Source organism: Sminthopsis crassicaudata, chromosome 3 (genome assembly GCF_048593235.1).
Source record: "Sminthopsis crassicaudata isolate SCR6 chromosome 3, ASM4859323v1, whole genome shotgun sequence".
NCBI classification, from domain to species: Eukaryota; Metazoa; Chordata; class Mammalia; order Dasyuromorphia; family Dasyuridae; genus Sminthopsis; species Sminthopsis crassicaudata.
The window spans coordinates 428,506,387-428,530,132 of record NC_133619.1 but is presented as its reverse complement, the minus strand read 5'-3'; the positions used below and the strand labels follow the sequence as shown (position 1 = coordinate 428,530,132).

The following is a 23,746-nucleotide window of genomic DNA, read 5'->3' as shown; positions in this document are numbered from 1 at the left end:
CATAAACAAATTAGGAGAACAAGGGATAATGTATTTATGAGACTTTTGGAGAAGTGAGGATTTTATGATCAAAGAAAAATTAAAGAACATTATGAAAGGTAAAATGGACAACTTTAATTACATAAAAAGGTTTTGCATGAACAAAACCAACAGAAACAAGATTATAAGGGAAGTACAAAGCTGGAAAAAAATCTGTACATCTAGTGTTTCTGATAAAGGTCTCATTTCTAAAATATATAAAGAACTGTGTCCAACTTAAGAGAATACATTCCCCAATCAATAAATGGTCAAATGATATGAACAGATAACTTTCAAATGATAACATTAAATCCATATGTGAAATGACCCAACCATTCTGAAGAACAATCTGAAACTATGCCCAGAGGACTATAAAACTGTGATCCCCTTTGACCTAGCAATGACATTATAAGGATTGTATCCCACGGAACAGAAAAAAGGGGAAAGGACCCACATGTGCAAACATGTTTGTAGCATCTCTTTTTGGGATAGCAAAAAAAAATGGAAAATAAGTAGATGCCCATCAATTGAGGAATGGCTAAATAAGTTGTGGTATATGAAGGTAATGGAATATGATTGTTCTATAAAAATGAAGTACAAGCTGATTTTAGAAATGCCTGGAAAGATTTATATGAACTAATGCTGAACAAAACAAGCAGAACCAGGAGTACATTCACAATAACAGCAAGAATGTGTGCTGCTCAACTATGAAAGACTTGGGTTCTTCTCAGTGTTTCAGGATTCAAAGCAATCTCAATAGACTTTGGATAGAAAATTCCATCTGCATGCAGGAAAAAGAACTAAGTAGACAAGGTAAATCAACACATGCTATGTTCAATTCTTTTTTTATCTTTCCTATGTTTTTCCTTTTTACTCTGATTTTCCTTCCTAACATGATTCTTAAAACAATGTGTGTTAAAATAATCTATACAAACAAAGAAAAAAGATACAATAAAGCAAAACCAAAAAAATGAAAAAAAAAATAGAAAAAATGTGAAATATCTCATTGGAGAAACAACTGACCTGGAAAATAGATTCAGGAGAGATAATTTTAAAATTATTGGTCTATCTGAAAGTCATGATCACAAAAGGATCACAAATTAAAGAAATTATCAAGAAAAACTTTTCTGATATTCCTGAAGCAAAGAGTAAAATACAAATTGAAAGAATTCACCAATCACCTTCTGAAGGAGATCCCAAAATAAAAACACCCAGGGATATTATAGTCAAATATTGGAATTCCCAAGACAAGGAGAAAATATTTCAAACATCCAGAAAGAAACAATTTAAATATAGTGAAAGTACAGTGAGGATAACACAAGATTTAGCAGCTTCTACATTAAAAGACCAGAGGACTAAGAATATGAGATTCCAGAAAGCAATTGAGCTAGGATTGCAAACAAGAATTACCTACTCATCAAAACTGAATATAATACATCAGAGGAAAAGGTGGTCATTCAGTGAAACAAGGAATTTTCAAGCATTTGTGATAAAAAGACCAGAGCTAAATGGAAAATTTGATTTTCAAATATAGGGCTCTGGAGAAGCATAAGGAGGTAATCAGGAAAGTGATATCATAAGGGACTTACTGAGATTTATCTGTTTACACTCCGTCATGGGAGGATAATACTTGTTACTCTTTAGGACATTGACAATATTGTGTCAGTTAAAAGGAGTACATATAGACAGCAGGCACAGGTGTGAGTTGAATATGATGAGATAATATCTTTTTTCTTTTAATGATGAAATTAAAGGGTGAGAGATGAGTGTACTGGTTGAAAGAGAAAGGAAGAAGTGGAATGGTTTAAATTATCTGCCATAAAAAAGAGGGAAGAAAAATCATTTACAGTTGAAAGGAACTGGGGAAGTGGGGGAGGAGAAGAAAGTGAACCTTGTTCTCATTAGAATTGACTCAAGTAGGAAATAACATATATATATATATATATATATATATATATATATATATATATATATATATATATATATATATATATATATATATATATATGCTCAATAGGGGTATAGAAATCTATCTTACCTTGCAAAAAAATAAGAGGGAAATGGAATATGGGAAAGTGATAAAAGATGTATTAGGGTAGGGAGTGGAAAGTAGCAAAACATTTTTGAGGAGGGTCAGGGTGAAAGGAAAGAGAATAAATGGTGTGAAAATAAAATTAGGAATAGCAATTGTAAAAAGTAATCAAAGCAAGTTTCTCTGATGGAATATTATTGTTCTTTGGGAAATGATGAGCAGGATGATGTCTGGAAAAAAAAAACCTGGAAAGTCCTCCATGAATAAAGTGAAATATACAGTATACAAAATAATAGCAATGGTCTAGGATGACCAGCTATAAATGACTTTGTTATTCTCAATAGTATAATCATCCATTTCAGAAAGGCCTGGAGAGACTTACATGAACTGAGTGAAATGAGCAGGACCAGGAGATCATTATATACTTCAACAACAATACTATATGATGATCAATTCTGATGGACGTGGCCCTCTTTGACAATGAGATGAACCGAATCAGTTCCAATAGAGAGAGCAGTAATGAATTGAACCAGCTACACCCAGCGAAAGAACTCTGGGACTATGAACCACTACATAGAATTCCCAATCCCTCTATTTTTGTCCTCCTGCATTTTTTATTTTCTTCACAGACTAATTGTATACTATTTCAAAGTCTGATTCTTTTAGTACAGCAAAGTAACTGTATGGACATGTGTACATATACTGTATTTAACTTATAGTTTAACATATTTAACATGTATTGGTCAACTTGCCATCTGGGGGAAGGGGTGGGGGGAAGGATAGGAAAAGTTGGAACAAAAGGTTTTGCAATTGTCAAGCTGAAAAATTACCCATGGATATATCTTGTAAACAAAAAGCTATAATAAAAAAATAGTATAATCATCCACAACTACTCTGAAGGATTTTATGATGAACAATCCTATCCATAGCCAGAGAAAGAACTGATGGTGTCTGAATACAGATTGAAGCATTGTCTATTTCTCTATCTCTCTTTTTATTTTTACTATAATTTTTTGAGGGTTTTAATTTTCATTTGGGTGAGAGATCTATGCTTTTTTTCACAACTTGACTTTTATGGAAATGTTTTACATAACTTCACATATGGTTTCTTAATTGTGGGTGGCAATAATGGAGAGACCTTAGAACTTGAAAATCTTAAAAACAAATATAAAAATAGTTTTGAATGTAACTGGGAGGCAATATTAAATAAATAAATAAATAAAATATTAAAATAAAATGAGGTGATTCAGGCCACTTCCAATATTCTTGTGATGGAGAGAGCTATCTGCATCCAGAAAGAGGATTGTAGAGATTGAATGTGGATCACAGCATAGTATTTTCATATTTTTTTTTTTTTGCTTTTTGTTTCCTTTCTCATTTTTTCCTTTTGATCTGATTTTTCTTGTGCAGCATGATAATCCTGGAAATATGTATAGAAAAACTGTACATGTTTGACATATATTGGATTACTTACTGTTTAGGGGAGAGGATTAATTATTGAAGGGAAGGAGAAAAAAATGGAACACGAAATTTTGCAAGGTTTATGTTGAAAACTATCTTTGCTTATATTTTGAAAATAAGAAGCTATTGTTAAAAAATTCAAACTCATGGAATAGTTTCCTGTGGTCATGAATGACTGTTTACATAACACTTTAAAGTTTGGAAAGTGATTTACATATGTTATTATATTTAATCTTCACAATGCTGTGAAGTAGCTATTATATTTCCATTTTAGAGATGAGGAAACTGAAGCTTAAAGAGATTAAATAATTTTAGCAGCTATTGTCTGAGGCAGAATTCAAATGGAAGACTTCATGTTTCTAAGTAAAATGCTCTGTCCACAATGCCACCCAGTTGCTCATGAAATTTGTACAGGTATATGTCTCTAAGCACTTCCATGAAAACTTTCTTTTCTTCCTCATTGGAAGTGCTTCTATATGCCTTCAGAATTTATTTTTGAGATCTTTCAAGAAACATCCATTGGTCTGACTACAACTAGAGAATTTTAGGCCATTGGACCCTATATATATATATATATAATTTTTTTTGTTTTTTTATTAATTTTTATAATTATAACATTTTCTTTGACAGTACATATGCATAGTTTTTTTTACAACATTATCCCTTATACTCCCTTTTGTTCCAAGATTTTCCCCTCCTTCCCTCCACCCCCTCCCCTAGATGGCAGGCATTCCCATACATATTAAATATCTTATAGTATATCCTAGGTACAATATATATGTGCAGAACAGAATTTTGTTGTTGTTGTTGTTGTTGCAAAGGAAGGATTGTATTTGCAAGGTAAAAATAATCTGGGAAGAGAAACAAACCAAAAAACAAACAAAAAACAAACAAACAAAAAAAAAAAAAACAATGTTCACAGTTTACACTCATTTCCCAGTATTCCTTTTCTGGATGTAGCTGATTCTGTCGATCATTGATCAATTGGAATTGGATTAGCTCTTCTCTATGTTGAAGATATCTACTTCCATCAGAATACATCCTCATACAGTATCATTGTTGAAGTGTATAATAATCCCCTAGTTCTACTCATTTCACTCAGCATCAGTTGATATAAGTCTCTCCAAGCTCTCTGTATTCCTCCTGCTGGTCATTTCTTACAGAACAATAATATTCCATAACATTCATATACCATTATTTACCCAACCATTCTCCAATTGATGGACATCCATTCATTTTCCAGTTTCTAGCCACTATAAAAAGGGCTGCCACAAACATTTTGGCACATACAGGTCCCTTTCACTTCTTTAGTATTTCCTTGGGATATAAGCCCACTAGTAGCACTGCTGGGTCAAAGGGTATACACATTTTGATAACTTTTTGGGCATAATTCCAGATTGCTCTCCAGAATGGTTGGATTCTTTTACAACTCCACCAACAATGCATCAGTGTCCCAGTTTTCTCACATCCCCTCAACATTCATCATTATTAGTTCCTGTCATCTTAGCCAATCTGACAGGTGTGTAATGATATCTCAGAGTTAATTTGCATTTCTCTGATCAATAGTGATTTGGAACACTTTTTCATATGAGTGGAAATAGTTTTAATTTCATCATCTGACAATTGTTTGTTCATATCCTTTGACCATTTATCAATTGGAGAATGGTTTGATTTATAAGAAATTAAAGTCAATTCTCTGTATATTTTGGAGATTAGGCCTTTATCAGGACCTTTAACTGTAAAAATGTTTTCCCAATTTGTTACTTTCCTTCTAATCTTGTTTGCATTAGTTTTGTTTGTGCAGAAACTTTTTAATTTGGTGTAATCAAAATGTTCTATTTTGTGATCAATAATGGTCTCTAGTTCTCCCTTGGACACAAACTCCTTCCTACTCCACAAGTCCAAGAGGTAAACCATCCCATGTTCCTCCAATTTATTTATGATTTCGTTCTTTATGCCTAAATCTTGGACCCATTTTGATCTTATCTTAGTATGTGGTATTAAATGTGGGTCCATGCCTAGTTTCTACCATACTAATTTCCAGTTTTCCCGGCAGTTTTTGTCAAATAATGAATTCTTAACCCAAATTTTGGGATCTTTGGGTTTGTCAAACACTAGATTGCTATTTTTATTCACTGTCTTTCCCTGTGAACCTAACATATGCCACTGATCAACTAGTCTATTTCTTAGCCAATACCAAATGGTTTTGGTGACTGTTGCTTTATAATACAGTTCTAGATCCGGTACAGCTAGACCACATTCATTTATTTTTTTTTTCATTACTTCCCTTGAAATTCTCGACCTTTTGTTGTTCCATATGAATTCTGTTGTTATTTTTTCTAGGTCATTAAAATAGTTTCTTGGGAGTCTGATTGGTATAGCACTAAATAAATAGATTAGTTTAGGGAGTATTGTCATCTTTATTATATTCGCTCGGCCTATCCAAGAGCACTGAATGTCTTTCCAATTATTTAAATCTGACTTTATTTTTGTGGCAAGTGTGCTCATATAATTCCTGACTCTCCTTTGGTAGATATATTCCCAAATATTTTATACTATTGACCGTTATTTTGAATGGAATTTCTCTTTGTATCTCTTGCTGTTGATTGTGTTGGTAATGTGTAAAAATACTGAGGATATATGTGGATTTATTTTGTATCCTGCAACTTTGCTAAAATTCTGAATTATTTCTAATAGCTTTTTAGCAGACTCTTTGGGGTTCTCTAAGTATACCATCATGTCATCTGCAAAGAGTGACAATTTGATTTCTTCATTTCCTACTCTAATTCCTTGAATCTCTTTCTCGGCTCTTATTGCCCAGGCTAGCGTTTTTAGTACTATATTGAATAGTAATGGTGATAGTGGGCAACCTTGTTTCACTCCTGATCTTACAGGGAAAGGTTCTAGTTTATCGCCATTACATATGATGTTTACTGAAGGTTTTAAATATATGCTCGTTATTATTTTAAGGAATAGTCCATTTATTCCTATACTCTCAAGCCTTTTTAGTAGGAATGGATGTTGGATTTTATCAAATGCTTTTTCTGCAGCTATTGAGATGATCATATGGTTTTTATTAATTTGATTATTAATATGGTCAATTATACTAATAGTTTTCCTAATATTAAACCAGCCCTGCATTCCTGGTATAAATCCCACTTGGTCATAGTGTATTATGCTGGGGATGATTTTCTGAAGTCTTTTTGCTAATATCTTATTTAAGATTTTAGCATCAATGTTCATTAAGGAAATTGGTCTATAGTTTTCTTTCTCAGTTTGCGATCTACCTGGTTTAGGTATCAGTACCATGTTTGTGTCATAAAAGTTTGTTAAATTTATTATATATTTTAAATGTATCATAAAAGGAATTTGGTAGGACTCCTTCAATGCCTATTTTTTCAAATAGTTTATTTAGCATTGGAGTTAGTTGTTCTTTAAATGTTTGGTAGAATTCACATGTAAATCCATCTGGTCCTGGGGATTTTTTCTTAGGGAGTTGGTTAATAGCTTGTTCTATTTCTTTTTCTGAGATGGGACTATTTAGACTACTTCTTCTTCCTCTGTTTTTTTAATGTGATTTTTAATGTGATTTTTTAATTGACCTGCAAATGATGTTATAAATGTACAAACGACCCTTGGCAGAATAAACATTCTCCACCTCTGCTCTAAGGTATATATATAGTATAATATATATAGTATAGTATAGTATAGTATAGTATAGTATAGTATAGTATAGTATAGTATAGTATAGCCAAACTAGATAAGCAATGACTGTTACAATAAGTTTCTTAATTTAGGTGATGGCTACTATGTTTCTTCCTGTAATGTATAAAGTAAATGTTAGCTCTTTAGTAATTTTATAACTGCCAATGCCCTCCTTCCTCTAAGAATATAAATGAACTGACATTGCTTTGTGGAAAAGGTACATATGCATAGACATATTATTAATTTCCTGCTGGCTTCATGTGTTGATACAAATTGTTAAACAAAAAGTCTTGAGTAAATATTAATCTGTTTATTATAACTATAGAATTCTTAAGTTTAGAGACTTGTTCAGGAAAGTTGAGTTAAATCAGAAATTTATCATGAATAAATCTAATGTCACAATGCCATCTTTGCTTTTTTTTCCCCAAAAGGTCTACTATCTATGCTAGAAATGAGTTTCTGGGTTATACAAATATTTCTCAAGGTCCAGCTAAGGCCATCAATAGAATCCAATCTTTATAAGAAGAGTTCTAATTAATCATTAGGTAAGTCAGACTACCCCCTTTCGTCTTATTTATTTTTCCACCCTTCCCCCTAAAGAGTTTTAATGCTTAAAGATCCCTTAATTTTTGCAAAAGTTATCAATTTTACTCTGCTTTCCCAACAACAACTAATTATTTCTTCTTATTGGATGGTCTGTTATCTGACAGCCCCAGTAGAGACATCCCATTATTTTCTAGAGAACAAGAAGCTATTTCCTTCTCAAAGGATACAATTTTGTCTTCTGTGAAAAATCTCATATTTAGTACTTAGCAAGAAGTGGTTAGTGATCCTTTCCCCACCTTTTTGCCTTGGAATTAGATTATTTTACTTTCCAAGCCAAGGGTTCTATATTCCTTTTCCAATCCTTTATCTTTTTTTTTTTTGTAAAACTAAAACTTGTCTCACAATTTGATTTTGCTTGACAATAACATAACATTTAATTAAACTTCATGATGAACAAGAGAGATATCCTAACCACTTTAACTTCTTTTCTAGGAGAAAAATCAATGTGCAGTTTAAGTGCAGATAACAATTATTTGGCCATGACATAAAAGCAAGCTGCTCAATCCATGCTAGTCATTACTTTCCACACTTTAGATTGCTAAGTAGGATCAGCTCTTATAGCTAACTTTCCTAAAGAACTCTCTTCATCTACTTAGCACTTGATTGTCATCTACTAATTTTGATACCTGTACCCAGCTTCCTTTCCTCTCTCTTTTCAATATTATTCTGAGATTTTACTCTGATTTTTCTTAAGTTCTTTTCCTTTTGGTTTCCCACTGCTTCTTCTCTTCCTTTAAATTCTCTTTGGATCTTATGCTTGAGTCCTTTATTCTTCCCAACATCTCTAATCATTCATCGTAACTTAGGTGTCCTCCAAGATCAGTCCTGGGCTTTTCTCTTTCTATCCTTTCTCTCTTGGAAAGTTCATCAACTCCCACAGGTTCAAGGATCCTTTTTAGTCCAATGACTAAGGCTGTATATATAGTTTTAATCTTAGTCCTGAACCCATCCTGCCTTATTAAATGCCTGCTGATATCCTGTAGGTATCTTAAAGTCAACATATATAAAGCCATAACAAGCTTTTGAGGGCAAGGGCTTTTTCATTTTTTGTCTTTGTATACCTAATATTTAGCACAGTGCCTGGCAAATAACTGAAATTTAATAAATACTTCCTAATTGATTTGTAAATCATATTTTCCTTAAATCTTACCTCTCTTCTAAACTTCTGTAGTTCTGTAGAGCAGGACTTCTTAAACTTTTTTTTCCATTCACCCAAGAAATTTTTATGTAACCCCAAGTATAAAGGTATATAAAATAGAGATATGAACCAAACATTTATTAATAATAAATCTTAAATTAGGACCCCCCATATTCCTTATGTGACTCCACATGGGGCCACACTCCTCAATTTAAGAAGCTTTATTGCAAAGGACACCACTATGCCTCCAGTCATCAACAGAAAGATTTTCCTAATGCCCTACAGAGGGTATGGATTCAGAGTTAGGAAGACCTGGATTCAAAAATGGCCAATATTTACCAACTGTGTAACCTGGGAAAGTCACTTAACTCTGTTCTGTCTCACTTTACTCATTTGTAAAATGGGATAAAAACAATAAGTATCTCTTAAGGTTGCTGTGAGGCTCAAATTTACATTTGTAAATTGCTTTTTAAACAAAGTTCTATATAAATATTAACTTTCACTATCATTATTTCTTTAAAATAACTTTAATTTGTTTTGCATATATGTTTTATATAAAGTATGTGAATAAATATATGTATGCATACACATCTCACATATATATAGATAGATAGATTTGTGTATATATGCATATAATATAAACTTCCTGAAAGGAAGGTCTCTTTCATTTTTGTCTTTGTATCCTTAGCACTTATTACAGAATTTTATATATGGAAGAAACTTTTAAAAATTTTGTTGATTTGAACTGAATGTTGAGGTTTAATCAATATTAATTTATAAGGAAATTATTTCATGCAAATAATCAGGCCTTTCCAAGATCCTTCTGTAGTACTGATAAGGACAAAGGAATATGAAAAAAAATTGCTATTTTCTTCCTACTTTGACTGCTAGTTACACAGAAACAGGTTCTGAGATACTACAAGACAGAATAATGTATGAAAATGTCTATGAATTTACAAAGGCCAAAATTCAGAGCAAAAGCATCGTAGGATAACTACAGTCAAAATGCATGACTATATTTTAAAGAAACAAACTGGTATTAAATTAATATTAATTATCTCTATGCAATCCATCAAAACAGTAAACTAAGTTCAGGTCAAATAAAACTTAACTTTATACTCATAAAAGTTATTTGAAAATATTTGCTATTTTTCCAAATACTCTTTTCCATCATTTTTTCTAATTTTCATTCTGTTATAAATGATGTTTTTGTAGTATTTTATTTTCTGAATCATTGACATTTCATATATCAACAAGTAATTAAAGTAATTAAATAAAGAATATATATATATTCATTTACTTTTGGTTTTACTCCTCTGTTAAGATTTTTTTTTATTTTTCCTTATTCATAATTATTATTTTCAATTCCTTAGAAACACAATATCATATAATTTCCCATTACTTTTCTCACATAACTCAATCCAAAATAGAACAGTTTAAAAATGACATTATATTAATTACTCCTACTGCTACAAAACAAGACAAAACTGAAAGCCTGATTAAAGGTAACATCAAAGTTTAAGCAAAACAAAAGGAAAGGAAAAGTAATATTATATTGATTGGTTATGTCAAATAATATTGATGGGTTATTTATCAAATAACAAATATTTTTTTAAGATTTTTAACGATTATAAGTACCATATAAATCAGGGTACTTCAGGGTGATGAAAACCAGAAATCAATGCAAATCAATTAGTTTCAAGAGGAAACAATTATTTAAATAGTTTTGTGGGCAATAGTTAAACACTTATATTCAGTCTGTCCAAAAGCAGAACATTATCTTCTTTTCTAAATTAGATCATCATCCTGTCTTCCCTGTTTTTGTTAATGACCATACTATTCTTTTCAGTACACAGATAAATCTCCTTAGAGAATTATCTTTGATTTTTTTCTTCTCTTTCACCTCAACTACCAATTTCTTGCCAAGTCCTAGAGACTCTAATTCCAGAACTTGCACATTTATCCTTTTTTTTTTCATTTCAAAACAATTCAGTAAATAACCTCTCCTTATTTATTTTGAGGGGATTTTATTTAAATTTTTTATTTTAATTTCCACATACTTAATAGAATTAAAAAATAGAAGTGTAAATGAAACTGGAAGTCTCTGTTATGTACAACTTATTTTTCTTCTCAAATGTATAATAAATTCACCACCCTCAATTTCTCTGGCTTGGGCTTTCCTGATAATATTGTCCCACTTTGGTCCTTTCAACACAAAACTAGCTACCAGAGTAAAATATAAGGACTATTGTGATCATATCTCCCTGTAGATCAGAAACTTTCCACTTCCTTCTTAGTGCTGATAAAGCAGAAAAACAAAAACACTAAACTTTTAAGCATAATATTCAATGTACTTAATCATTTGTTTTCAACCTAATTTTTCAGATTTATTTCTTACCACTTCCTGTCATATCCCAAGTTCTCCCGTTATGCTGGATTATCTATATCTACTATTTCATAGACTCATTCCATGCTTTTCTGCCTATAGGCCTTTGCTTTATTTATTTTTTTTGAGTTCACAAAACTTTTTAATACAACAACTCATTTGATACTTGCTATAAATATCTCTTTTTACAGAAACATGCTTAAAGAAATTAAGTAACTTGCTCAGGGTCACATACAAAGAAAATGACTCAGGCAAGATCAGAATCCTGGTTTTCCTGATGCCAACTCCATCCATTGTGTCATTCTTTTACTCAAAGACATAATAAGCATTATAGAATTACTAGAGACCTAACAGATTAAGTAGCTTGCCCATAGTCATAAACCAATGGAAAATTTGAGTTATATTTGTATTTTCAATCTCTTTAACAGCATTCCATCCACATAATATTATGTTGCCTATATAGGAATAGTTATAAACATAAAATTATATGTTCTCCCACTTGGGGGGTGGGGTGGGGAGAGAGAAGGGAATTGGATTACATGCATGAGGAAGCCCTAATACCTTTATCACATTGTTCTTTCTACCTAAAATGGCTTTCCCCTATCCAAATCATACTCCTACCTCACCATCCCCTCTCCCTGTCAAAATACTAGCCATTCTTCAAGATATAATTCAGAAGCCACCTGTTCTATGATACTTTCACAGATTTACTCAAGGTCAAATATGATAACCACAATAAAATGCTATGAAATCCAAAAGAGTGGTTATATTCTTTTTAGCTATATAAATCTGTTTTTTCCCTAAACATAAAATTTTAAAATTTTCAAAAGTTGAGCTCCTGGAAAACAGGACTATCTTTTGTTTTTCTTTGCATCCTCAATGCTTAGCATAGTACCTGGCATTATGTAGGAGCTTAGATTAAGTTTCTTGACAGACTAATAAATTTATGAGAAGTAATTCACAAACTCCACCCAATATACCCTGGAAATCCATTGGCAAAATAAATAGCCTTATAGTTCATAGGACCACTGTGACATCATGAGAAAAACATTTTTTTCCATTTCTAAATGCTAAATCCCCTCACCAACAGCACCAGATTTTTATTAGTAAGAATGCTTTTCCCCCTTAAATACATCTTATGATTTCATTGAAATAGGGGCAAACTGTTCAGGAAACTCTTCCTATATAAATTATAGTATAATCTATAATATTAGATTATTAGCAGGGGAAAATGACAGGTTAATTAAGAGACCTGTCCATAGTCACATAGTCAAGTATGTGTCCCAAGTGAGAGTTGAAACAATGTCTCTTTGATTTGAGGCTTGGTCTTTTTCCATTATTTCATTGACTCTTTCTTGGGCAAGAGTATGTAGTTCAATAATCATTCTATAAATAAGCATGATTCTTGGTTTAAGTATTCAGATGGAGAAGTTCCAAACTATTCCTCATTAAAAAAGAATTATTATATGTAAAAAAAAAATAACCTACCCATCAAATTCTTGAAGTTCACATTCCTTTAGCAGTGATAGAGCATGTCCTTCATATTCTGTTACTATTTAAAAAAAAAAACAAATTAAAATATTTTTAAAATTAAAATTAATCTATTTAACACCATTGAACTTGGTCTGGCATAATGTTATGATAAACATATGGTAAAACAAAACAAAATTTATTCTTGAATATATTTTAATCATGAGAAAAGACTGTCTGGTATTTCCCTGTTTTAAAGTTTTATAAAAAATGCTATCATATATTTGTTCAACTGAAGAAATCATTTGGAGTTACCCCACAACTAGCAACCTTCTACTTTACCTTGTTGTTAGCCTATTTAATATTCCTAAATTAAGAAGCATTTACTTTATATGTAATAAAATTAGCACCAGTAGTATTTTTAAAAATAAGGCATGTTTAGTTGCTATCTCACAGACAATATTAAATGATGTTTATATGATTCTTATATTAATAAATAAGCTGATTTTTTTCATTTATAAGATTAACATATTAAACAAAAATGTGGAACTGATATTCTATGAAGAAAAGTTGTATAAAGAAGTGGAAAATAAAATCAAAACCCAGTAACAATATGCTCTAATGCAAGGAGGAGGAGGAGGAAAGAAGAAGAGGGTGATGAAGGTGGTGCAAGTGTATACCAGTGTCTGTAGTCTCTAGAGGAAATGAATCTGTCACTCTACATTGCTGTTCCTATGGTTGTTGATGCCCTGTGTAGTATTGTAAATGCCAGCAAAGACACGATAAACTGGCATACTGCAGATGGCACAAAACATCATAACCACATTTAGCATTTTCCAGGGCAGCTTTGCCAGAAGAGACAGCCCAGCTGTATCCACCCATCAAAGATTTCTGCTGACTGACATGACACTTGCAGATGGATTTTTTGTGTAAGAATGTGCATCATTATATGCAAGATTACATTAATCTTTCATGCCTGTCTGTCCCTGGTGCCAGCACAGTTCAAGTTTTTCCTACAATGTTTTTAGATATTGTTAAAAATTATTAGTCTTGGTGTCTAAAAGAATCATTCTGTTTCCACCAGTGTTACAACATAATTCTCCCATGACTTATTCAAATAATATTGAAATATAGTAGAAGAGCCTTTCTAAATTAAAATCTATGAGAATAAAAACAAGAATGATATCAACTAGTTTTATTATTGAATATTAATAATATTTGAAGATTATTTAAATATGCAAGATAATATTTATTATTAATTTGCATTCACATGAAAATTACCTTAAATGCACATTATCACAATATAATTCAATATGATTAGTGCCACATTTGAGATGACAAAATACTATACATAACTGCAAGCCAAAAATTCAAGGCAGGTCATCGTGAAGAAACATGCTACAATGATACCCAACTTGCTATCTCTCCCAAAAAACATACCTTCATTAATAATTCAATTTTCTCAAATCCATTATAAAATTAGTTGCAGCATGAAGATGATATTTAGACTAAAGGGGAAAATCTCAATGAAAAATATTGTTTTCTTACTTTTTTCTCTCAGGTAGAATTTTAATTCCAAGCAAATTAGAACATCATCAAAAACAACAGAACAATTTTGGAGATTACTACACTCAATTAATATACATTTTTACAAACAGAATTTCAGTACTCTGATAAGAGAGGGAAATGATCAAGCCAAACCAGTTGGTAATTATTTGGTGTGTTTAGTGAAAATTGTTGTTTCCTGATATGTGTGTTATTTAACCCATTATTATCTTTTGGTTAAATTCCTTTTTGGATTGAAATTATGTTATTGGGTCTTAGCTGGAATACTGATTCAATGGATTGTAGGCTGATTACTATAGATTTGAATAAATAACATATATATATATATATATATGTACATATATATATAGATATATCCAGAAGCTAAGAAGCAGTAAGAAGTTGCAATCATATGGAGACCTAAGGGGGGTCTATGATATGTTTATGGGTTTATCATTTCCTTTTTATCAAAGTTCTGAGTATTAAGTCAAGTTAAGGTTACCTGCTTTTATATGAAAAGCATCCATTTAATGATTTTTCCTTTCATTCTCCGAATCTTTTTTTAAAAGGTTAAATTTGATTACAATACTTCCTAGTGGAAATTTATAAAGAACAGACCAACTTATTCAAATGATGTCATATTGTTGTGTGACAACACAACAAAATGTGCCATTGCACATTTTCGTGTTTGTTTCTGAAGTGATATTGTGAGACTGTCACTGTATCCTGTCTCTCTGACTACTAGGCTGAATAGTCATCATTGTGAAGAAAATTGGTGCTCAGTAATGAGATATGACATTCATTGAACACTTTTGATTTTGGTGAAACATATTGATTGTGATGATAATCCTTTTGGAGGAATATAGAGTATAAGCTAAAAGACAAAGGAATGATGATAAAGCAGTAGTTTTATGATGTATATATTTTACACAATGAAACATTAGATCTTCCCCAAAGAGCAATAATAAAAAAAATGGAATTGTAAAGAACTAGTTATAACTCTGATACTTCACCTATGTGTTGATATTTATATCTATATCTATATCTGTATCTATATCTATATATTAATATATAGATATAGATACAGATATAGATATACAACTCCTGACCAAGAAATACAGAAAACAGTTAAGGAATTTCTGCTCCCCAAAATGATTTAAAATGAAATGAAATTCCTGCTACTCATGGTAGCAACACAATCCTCAATAGCTTATGATTCAGTGGAAATACCATTCTCAATAATGACTTGGCATCTATACTTTCATTAGCAACTAATGACTCTGTGACAATAACTGCTTATGGAAAAATATAGTGTCAGCCTACTAGAACTATTGCAAAGGGCACAACATGGAAAGTGCCAGTTCTATTCAAAATGCCCCATCCAGGAAGAGAAGATGAATCCTTTGCATCTCTTCAGATTATGGGTTTTGCAAAAAAAATAAATAAATAAAATTAAAATTTTCAGTTTTTTAACAAACAACATAAGAATGTTTGAGATGCTTCATTATACATTATTTCATGCATTAGAATTGTCTTTGGAAAAGTTTCAAGGCTTAGCCTGTTGTATCCTGCTTTCTAGAGCCCCCAAGTTAGGGTGACAAAACGTACCGTTGCTTTCTAGAGCCCCCCATGGTGGGGTGATTAAAATATACCTTCTTCCTAGTGGAGAAGTGATGAAGCAGGACTCCTGAGGATGGTGAAAAATGGAGTCCAATTATTCCTAGGGCTTTCCCCTTTATACAATGTTTAAAAAAAAAAAAAAGACACTGTGCATGTAGGACCATATAAACAACTTGCTATTCTATGTAGAATACTCTTTCACCTGGTATCACTCTGCTTCAATCTCAACATAGGCTATCATCATCCCCTGAATATTCAGAAAGGCCAAGAGCCCTTAGGGGAAATGGGGAACTGAATCAGACATTGTTAGCAGGTTCCCTCTGGGCTGAAAAATCTTATACCTTACCCAGAGTTTCCCCATTGACTGTGACTCTCTACATTAGCCTTCTTTAGCTATTATATTTTCTTCCATCATAAGAAACAAAACAAAATTGTGCATCACTAAATGCTATGCTACAAACCTTATGCACATTCTTTTTCAAGATGTAATCTACAAACAATTTACCCCAGGAGCAATATTACTCAGCCCAATGGATGTGAACTTGGGTTCCTTTGAGCAGCTCTGCCAGAAAATGGGGATAAGTGGGAAAGCAAGAGTTAAGTGAATGTGTTAGAAATTAGTATTAATTTATCGAATCATTACCTTTAGAGTTCTTGATATCTTAGCCTGTGAGGGCAGTTGCAATCGCTTTACCTTTTGCAAATAATTTTAAGTGGCTGGGAGAGCAAAATATCTCGCCCTCCATCTTGCTGGTCACATGATACAGAAATCCAATCCCACTGTGATCATCTATTTCACTAACGATTAGGCTCATGTATGCAAGTTATGGCATTTTGGTTTGCATCTTGAGTTTTTTTGGCTTTTACAATATATTATTCCATTCCCTTCTGCAGTTTGTGGTGGATACTGAATAGTCTTGTGTTACTTGAATTTCCTTTCCTTTATATTTTGAAGTAGGCACTTAGTACAGTGCCTGACACATAACAGATGCTTAATATATATTAATTGACTTAAATATTTTTGTTTATGAAATACGTATGTACTACTAAATATATTTCTCCTCACCAAGTATAGAATTTGTTTATCATAAAATTGTTTAATTTAACCTTTATTTTTCTTGAGATTTGAAGCTTGATTTGTTTTTCCCCATAAAGGTAATTTCTTTCAATGGATATTTTCTTTTGCAGAAGTTCTGAACAGTTTTTTTTTTCTTCCATATTATTATGCTCACGATTTTAATTTGTCATTATATTTATTCTGCTGGAAGGTCTAAGATCCATAGTCTCCCTATATTATATTTAAAGATCAATGCACTTTGCTTATACAAAGATATTGTGTTAACTTAATGTTATTACCTTTTGCTTTTCTTCTATCAGATTTTCTTTTAATTCTGTATATTTCTGTTCTGAATCTTTTGTTCTCTTTAGCTTCTTTAAAGAGACTCATCATTGGAAATTCAAGATTTTCTGTTCAGCTAATTTTTCAGTCAGAAAAACTATAAATTCTGTTGTTTTCAAATCATTTTTTCTCGTAAGTTTCCCATTATTCTCTTAAGAGCATCTTTGATGCAGTTTTATGCTCTCTTAGGAATCCATGGGCTTCTGTGTTTACTTCATGTTCTACTTCAACTTGCCTTATGTTGCAATATGTAGAGCTGTTTTTAGTATTTTAAATATCTTATAACTCATTTTCGATTCTACTTTTGTTGAATTCCCTATTGACTTATCTATTTAAATTCCATGTTTCCTAATTAAAGGTTTTTCTTTCTGGGATATCTGATTCAGTATTTTTTCTTAATATTCCTATTACTAAATTTCAGAATATTCTCCTTCTCTCTTTTGATATTGTTTACCATAAGGACTTGTGGGGACTTTCCTTTTCATCTCAATCCTTGTCCCAAGCATATTCTGGCTGTGACAACACTAACCATAATTGTATTCCATTCATCTTTTTTTTTTCTTCCACAGAATCCTGCACCCTAGCTTCTTGTCCCAGTTTCTTCTTTATTCTCTTGATAGGCTGAGTCTGTCAGTTCTTTTTGCAACTTTAGGGAAGATTGAAATAGTTCTTGGTAGAGTTTATGCTGCCTTGAAGTTTCTATTCATGGAGAGCAAAGATTTCTTCTCCTATACTTCTCCTTCAGCACCTTATTAGGCAAAATTGGCATAATTTGATTTTTTCAGCAAGATTCTGGGGAAAGAGCACATATGAAAATAGAAATAAGATGGACATATTTGACTTGGTCAAGTCTGGAGGTGATATATACAGCTATTGGAGCATGATACTCATGTCAGGGATGGAAACAATTTCATATTTATTAAGCACCTGCTCTTTGCTGGACACTTTACAAATATTATTTCATATGATCTTCCAATGACCCTGTGAAGTAGATACTATTATGATTCACGTTTTAAAGTTGACAGGTTTGAAAAAGTCATATTCAAGTGATTTGCATAGGGTCACTCAGCTGATAAGTGCCTGAGATCAGATTTGATTTCAAAACTTCCTGAATCCAGAATTCAGGTCCAGTGTTCTATCTACAGCAATATTTAACTGACCATTTGAGGCTAAGTTATAATTGTGAGAATCACAGAATGCTGATGATGATAACGATAATGATGATGATAACTAGAATTTATATAGCACTTTAATGTTTGGAAAGTGATTTACATATATTGCCTTGATACTCATATGACTGAAGTCAATACTATCACTATCCCTATTTTACAAATAAAGAAATGGAAGCACACAGAATATAAGTGACTTTCCTAGGATTAGTTCTCTAAGTAATGTCTGAAGCAAGATTCAAACTTAGATTCCAAATCCTAAACCCAAAAAACTTTCATAAATCTCCAAATGCCTAACAAAGTGTAGTTTTTAAAAGTCTTAATCATGGTGTATACTCTATATTCTGTGCTCAACCAATCTTCCAATGTTATCTAAGAGTATTCCCTTTCACAAGCAAGATATTTTAGCCAAATTGAACATCTCTGATCATTCCTATTCCTGGAATGGATTTGAAGTCCCACATTTGTACTGAAATCTTTCTATTCTCTGGAGTCTAAAATCTGCCACTTCTGCCATGAGATTATTACTGTATATTAGAGCCAATAAATCTCTTTTGTCAAATTTCTTCTATCACATTGACTTTGCCCTCTTTCTTTGGATTTAGCTTGATCAACTTCATATTTTACTTATTTAATGTATTTTTTTCTTTTTGTTAGGTTGTGACCTCCTTGAAAGTAGTTTGCCATCCAATTTTGTATCCCAAGTACCTAACCAGTGTTTTTACATTGTAGATATTTATTTTTGTTAAATTAAATTTGAATAATTCCCAAAGTATTGTGAATTAGTCAAAAGCATTTAGTTGTCATTTAGCTGACATATATTAAGTGAGTAACAATATACATTTAGTATAATTTTTTCAGTAAATTGTTTTTATGGCTATTTTTTAGTTATTTCAGTCATATCCAGTCTTCATGATTCCATTTAGGGGTTTTCCTGTCAAAATCCTTCTCATCCCTCAAAATGATTATTATAAGTATAGAATTTTATAAAACTAAAAGCTATATGTAATATATTATGGTTTTTTAAATTTTGTTATTGAAAACCTTCAATATCTAATGTAAAATCATTGTTATGCCAAATATATACATCTGACTGCTCAGTATTCTCTTATATGATAATTACCAACTCTAAGGTGACAAATTATAGATAAAGCATGAGGAGTTATTATTGTACAAACTGGAATCATAACTAGAAAAACTAGTCATGAAAGTTGCATGGATTACTCTAGGTGGGACAAAAGAAAACCATCCCTTCTTTGATGGCTCTGATAAATAAACTGTTAAAAGATGAAATTCAGGAGCTCTTTGGCAGATTAATGAGGAAAACTTTTGATTATAAGAAATAATAAATACTGGGTAGCAGGGTAGTAGAAGACACAGAGCACAGAAATAACAAGCTCTACAAAAACAAGACAACAAAGACTGACTTTACACTAGCATAGATGAAAAAGATTGTATTAGCCATTATATACCAAAGAACAAATCTTAATAAGCAGTATAGTATGATTTTTAAAATACCAAATATGATATTGGTTATATAAGAAGTACTAGAGAGAACAATCATAGGTTCCTTCTTCCACCACATACTATAATGATCAGATATCTATTTGAATGTTATGTTTATTCTGACATACATATTAAAAAAAAAGAAGTAAAACTTTTTCAAGGTAGAAATAGTAGCAGAATTAAGCAATTTTTGAGAGGTTAACATTAGAAATGGTTAAAAGAACCAGAGACATCCAACCTCAAGAAGAGAAGGTTGAAGGGGAACTTACTAGCAAACTCCACATGGTATGGATAGTATATGGATGATGGGGAGAAAAGAGCTCTTTTGCCCATACATTCAAAATGGGGGAAAAAAGTGAATTTAAATTGCTTCAGGAGGTATTTATTTTAGAACTAATAAGAAAAACTTTGTACCATCAGATCTGAAATAGATTACTGAAAGAAGTTTTAGAAATTTTAAAACTAGGAATTTTTAATAAGGAAGATTATATAACAATATCTTTCTAATATGGTTTAGAATGTAACTTTCTATAAACATGACCTGAACTTGATAGCAGTCGAGAAAAGAAATACAGATCCTATGAAGAAATATTAAAGGGACACTTATTTAGCCAAGCAATGGCAATAGGCAAGTTGTTACAGTAGAAATGCATATATAACTTGCTGTTCAACTGTAATGATGCCCTAATGTGTCTGAATGTATTACACTGTAGCATAGTACCCTAAAACAAACATTTGCATATAAGGGATAATAGAAGTCCAGCACTAGATGAAAGAGTCTGTTGCATTGTCCGTATGGGGATCCAAGATGCAAGCCTGAGTCACAGTACCAAGGAAAGAAGGAGCACTTAGTAAACTAAGAGTTGCAGTTAGAATGGAATTGGTTACAGTTCCAGTGTAAAAAAGAATACTTGAGGTAGCACATAGACATACCACAGGCCAAGAGAACAGTGACTACCCTCCTCCTTAGATCATTATCATCTTGGAAGAACCAAAACTCCCAGCTCACCCACCCATCCCCAACCTCCTCCCTACCCCAAGAACTATTCTGAAAACAAAACAAAAACAAAAACAAACAACAAAAAACCCCTGAAATTTGAGACAGTGCCTCCTTTATCCTATGAGCAGAAAAAAAAAAACTTTAACATAAGTTGGAAATTGAGAAATATACAGGAAAAATGAAAAAGAAACTCCACAAAAGGACCTGAACATAGAATATTACTATGATAATATGTTTGCCAAGAAAGATTCCTAGAAAAGGATAAGAGTGTCAAAACAACTACACAAAAATGTATATTTCTTTCAGCCCCTCCCCCACACAAATTTACTGGAAGCATTCAAAATGGATTTTAAAAATCAAATAAGAGAGGTAGAGGAAAAACTGGAAAAATAAATGAGAGTGATGGGCAGCTATCTGTTGCAATGGATACAGCATCACCCTGGAGTCAGGAGGACCTGAATTCAAATTGACCCCAGACACTCAATACTTACTACTTGTGTGACCCTGGGCAAGTTACTTAACCTCAATTGCATCTGAAAGAAAGAAAGAAAGAAAGAAAGAAAGAAAGAAAGAAAGAAAGAAAGAAAGAAAGAAAGAAAGAAAGAAAGAAAGAAAGAAAGAAAGAAAGAAAGAAAGAAAGAAAGAAAGAAAGAAAGAAAGAAAGAAAGAAAGAAAGAAAGAAAGAAAGAAAGAAATGAGAGTGATGCCAGATAACTATGGAATAAAGAGACAGGAATATGGTAAATTTAGCACAAAAATTGCAAAAGGAGGTACAAAAATTCACTAGAAAAACAATTCTTAAAAAGTAAAACTTGCCAAATGGAAAAAAAAAAACATAAAAGCTCACTAAAAAAAGCTTTTTAAAATTTAAAATTGAGCAAGTAGACACTAATAACTCCATGAGGCATCAAACAATAAAACAAAATCAAAATAATGACAAAATAGAAGAAAATGTGAATTATTTCAATGGAAAAAACAACTGAACTAGAAAATAGATAAAGGAGAGATAATTTTAAAAATATTGGACTACTTGAAACCCATTATTTAAAAAATGAAATCAAATTACATTTCAAGAAATTGTTAAAGCAAACTGTCCTTATGTGTTAAAATCACAAGGTAAAATAGTCATTGAAAATTTCTACCAATTATGTCCTGAGAGAGATCCAAAAATTGAAATTCCCAAGAATATTATAGCCACAGGCATATTTTCAAGGAGAATATACTGCAAGCAGCCACAAAGAAACAATTCAAATATCATGGAACCATAGGCAGGACAACATAGGATTGAGCAGATACTACATTAAAAGACTTGAAATATGATATTCTAGAGGGCAGAAGAGCTAGGATCATAAGTAAGAATCACTTATCTGAGGGCGGAGCCAGGATGGTGGAGAGGACATACATGATGGGGGTTGAGGTCCCTTTAAGATTCCTTTTTGATTTCCCAACCCCCATGACTGAACATCCAGGCCCAGCCCCCACCAGATCTGAGCTGGCTTGGGTTTTCTCAGCCTCCCACAAACAGTTTCTTCCTTATCTGAAAAGCCCTCCAAGAACTTGGAACCACCCACAATCTCCTTCTAGGTATAAAGGAGCTCTTTCTTTGCAGGAGCCCTCCCCCCCCAGCACATGGTATCCTTCCGGCCATGTAAGGGTTCCTGCCCGCCCAGCGGCGACCTCTGGCCCTGGCGTCTTTCTAACTGAGTTTTACTTCCAAATTTCTACAATAAACCTTTTATTTATCAGTCTAGGTTTTCGGGCCTGTAAATTCATTTACAGGGGACACTGCGCCTCACGAGATCTTTGCATTGACAAATGGGGTTCCCCCCTTCCTTTCTCTCATCACACACTTTATTCTGAGCTCCCTTCTATCCTCATTTACCAATTACCTAATTTAGCTTCAGAAATAGTGCTTGACTGGTAAAATCCAGGAATATAGGGAGTACAGCAAATTACCAACTGAAGATAACTTGGAAGATCACCAGAAAAGGTCTGTGTTGATCAGGCAGGGAGGCAGAACATGGAGGCTAGCACGCTGAGCAGAACAGAGGTGGGATGTGATCTCCACAGGAGAATTTGCAAGGAGTACTCTACCATAGACTGTCTGCTCTACTTTGGCTACAAAGCAGTAGATCAGCAGAGAAGTTACACAAATGCCAAAGGTAGAGTGTACCCCAACCCCAGAATTTAACAGGTCCTGGCCACATCCACCCAACACCAAGAGTGACTCAGCACAACCACAGCATAGCTGTACAGCCACGGCCCTCAGCACAGGGCTCTGCCCAGGGCAGTCACACTTCAGCAGCAGATGGCCACTCTTTGCAGCCCCTTTGAAATACATCTAGTGTCCATCTATCACTGTCTGTAGAGGAAACCTCCTTGCCCTGAAAGCAGACCCTAAGGACTTTTAAAAAAATGAGTAAAAAAGCCAAGCAAACTCTAACTATAGATAACTTCTATACAGAAAAAGAGCAGATTTCCAACTCTGAGGAGACAATAGCAGTCAATCTCCAGACAAAACCCAAAGGGGGATATAACCTGGTCACCATCACACAAATCTCTCCTAGAAGAAATTAGAAAAGATCTTAAAAGAGATCTAGAAGAAAAATGGGGAAAGGTTAAAAGACAGCTAGAAGAAAAATGGGGACAGGAAAGAGGTCTGCAAGTGAGTATGGAAAAAGCATGTAACTC

At 32.6% G+C, this 23,746-nt stretch overlaps 1 protein-coding gene across 2 annotated transcripts in view; it reads right to left on the bottom strand.

Annotated features, from left to right (window-relative positions):
- Positions 1-23,746, bottom strand: part of CERKL (CERK like autophagy regulator) — a 224,758-nt gene that overhangs the window by 69,435 nt on the left and 131,577 nt on the right. For both annotated transcript variants that reach the window (XM_074302962.1, XM_074302961.1), the window contains one exon: positions 12,835-12,898. In XM_074302962.1, coding sequence (XP_074159063.1) covers positions 12,835-12,898 — 64 coding nt within the window. The remainder of the gene's footprint in view (positions 1-12,834; positions 12,899-23,746) is intronic.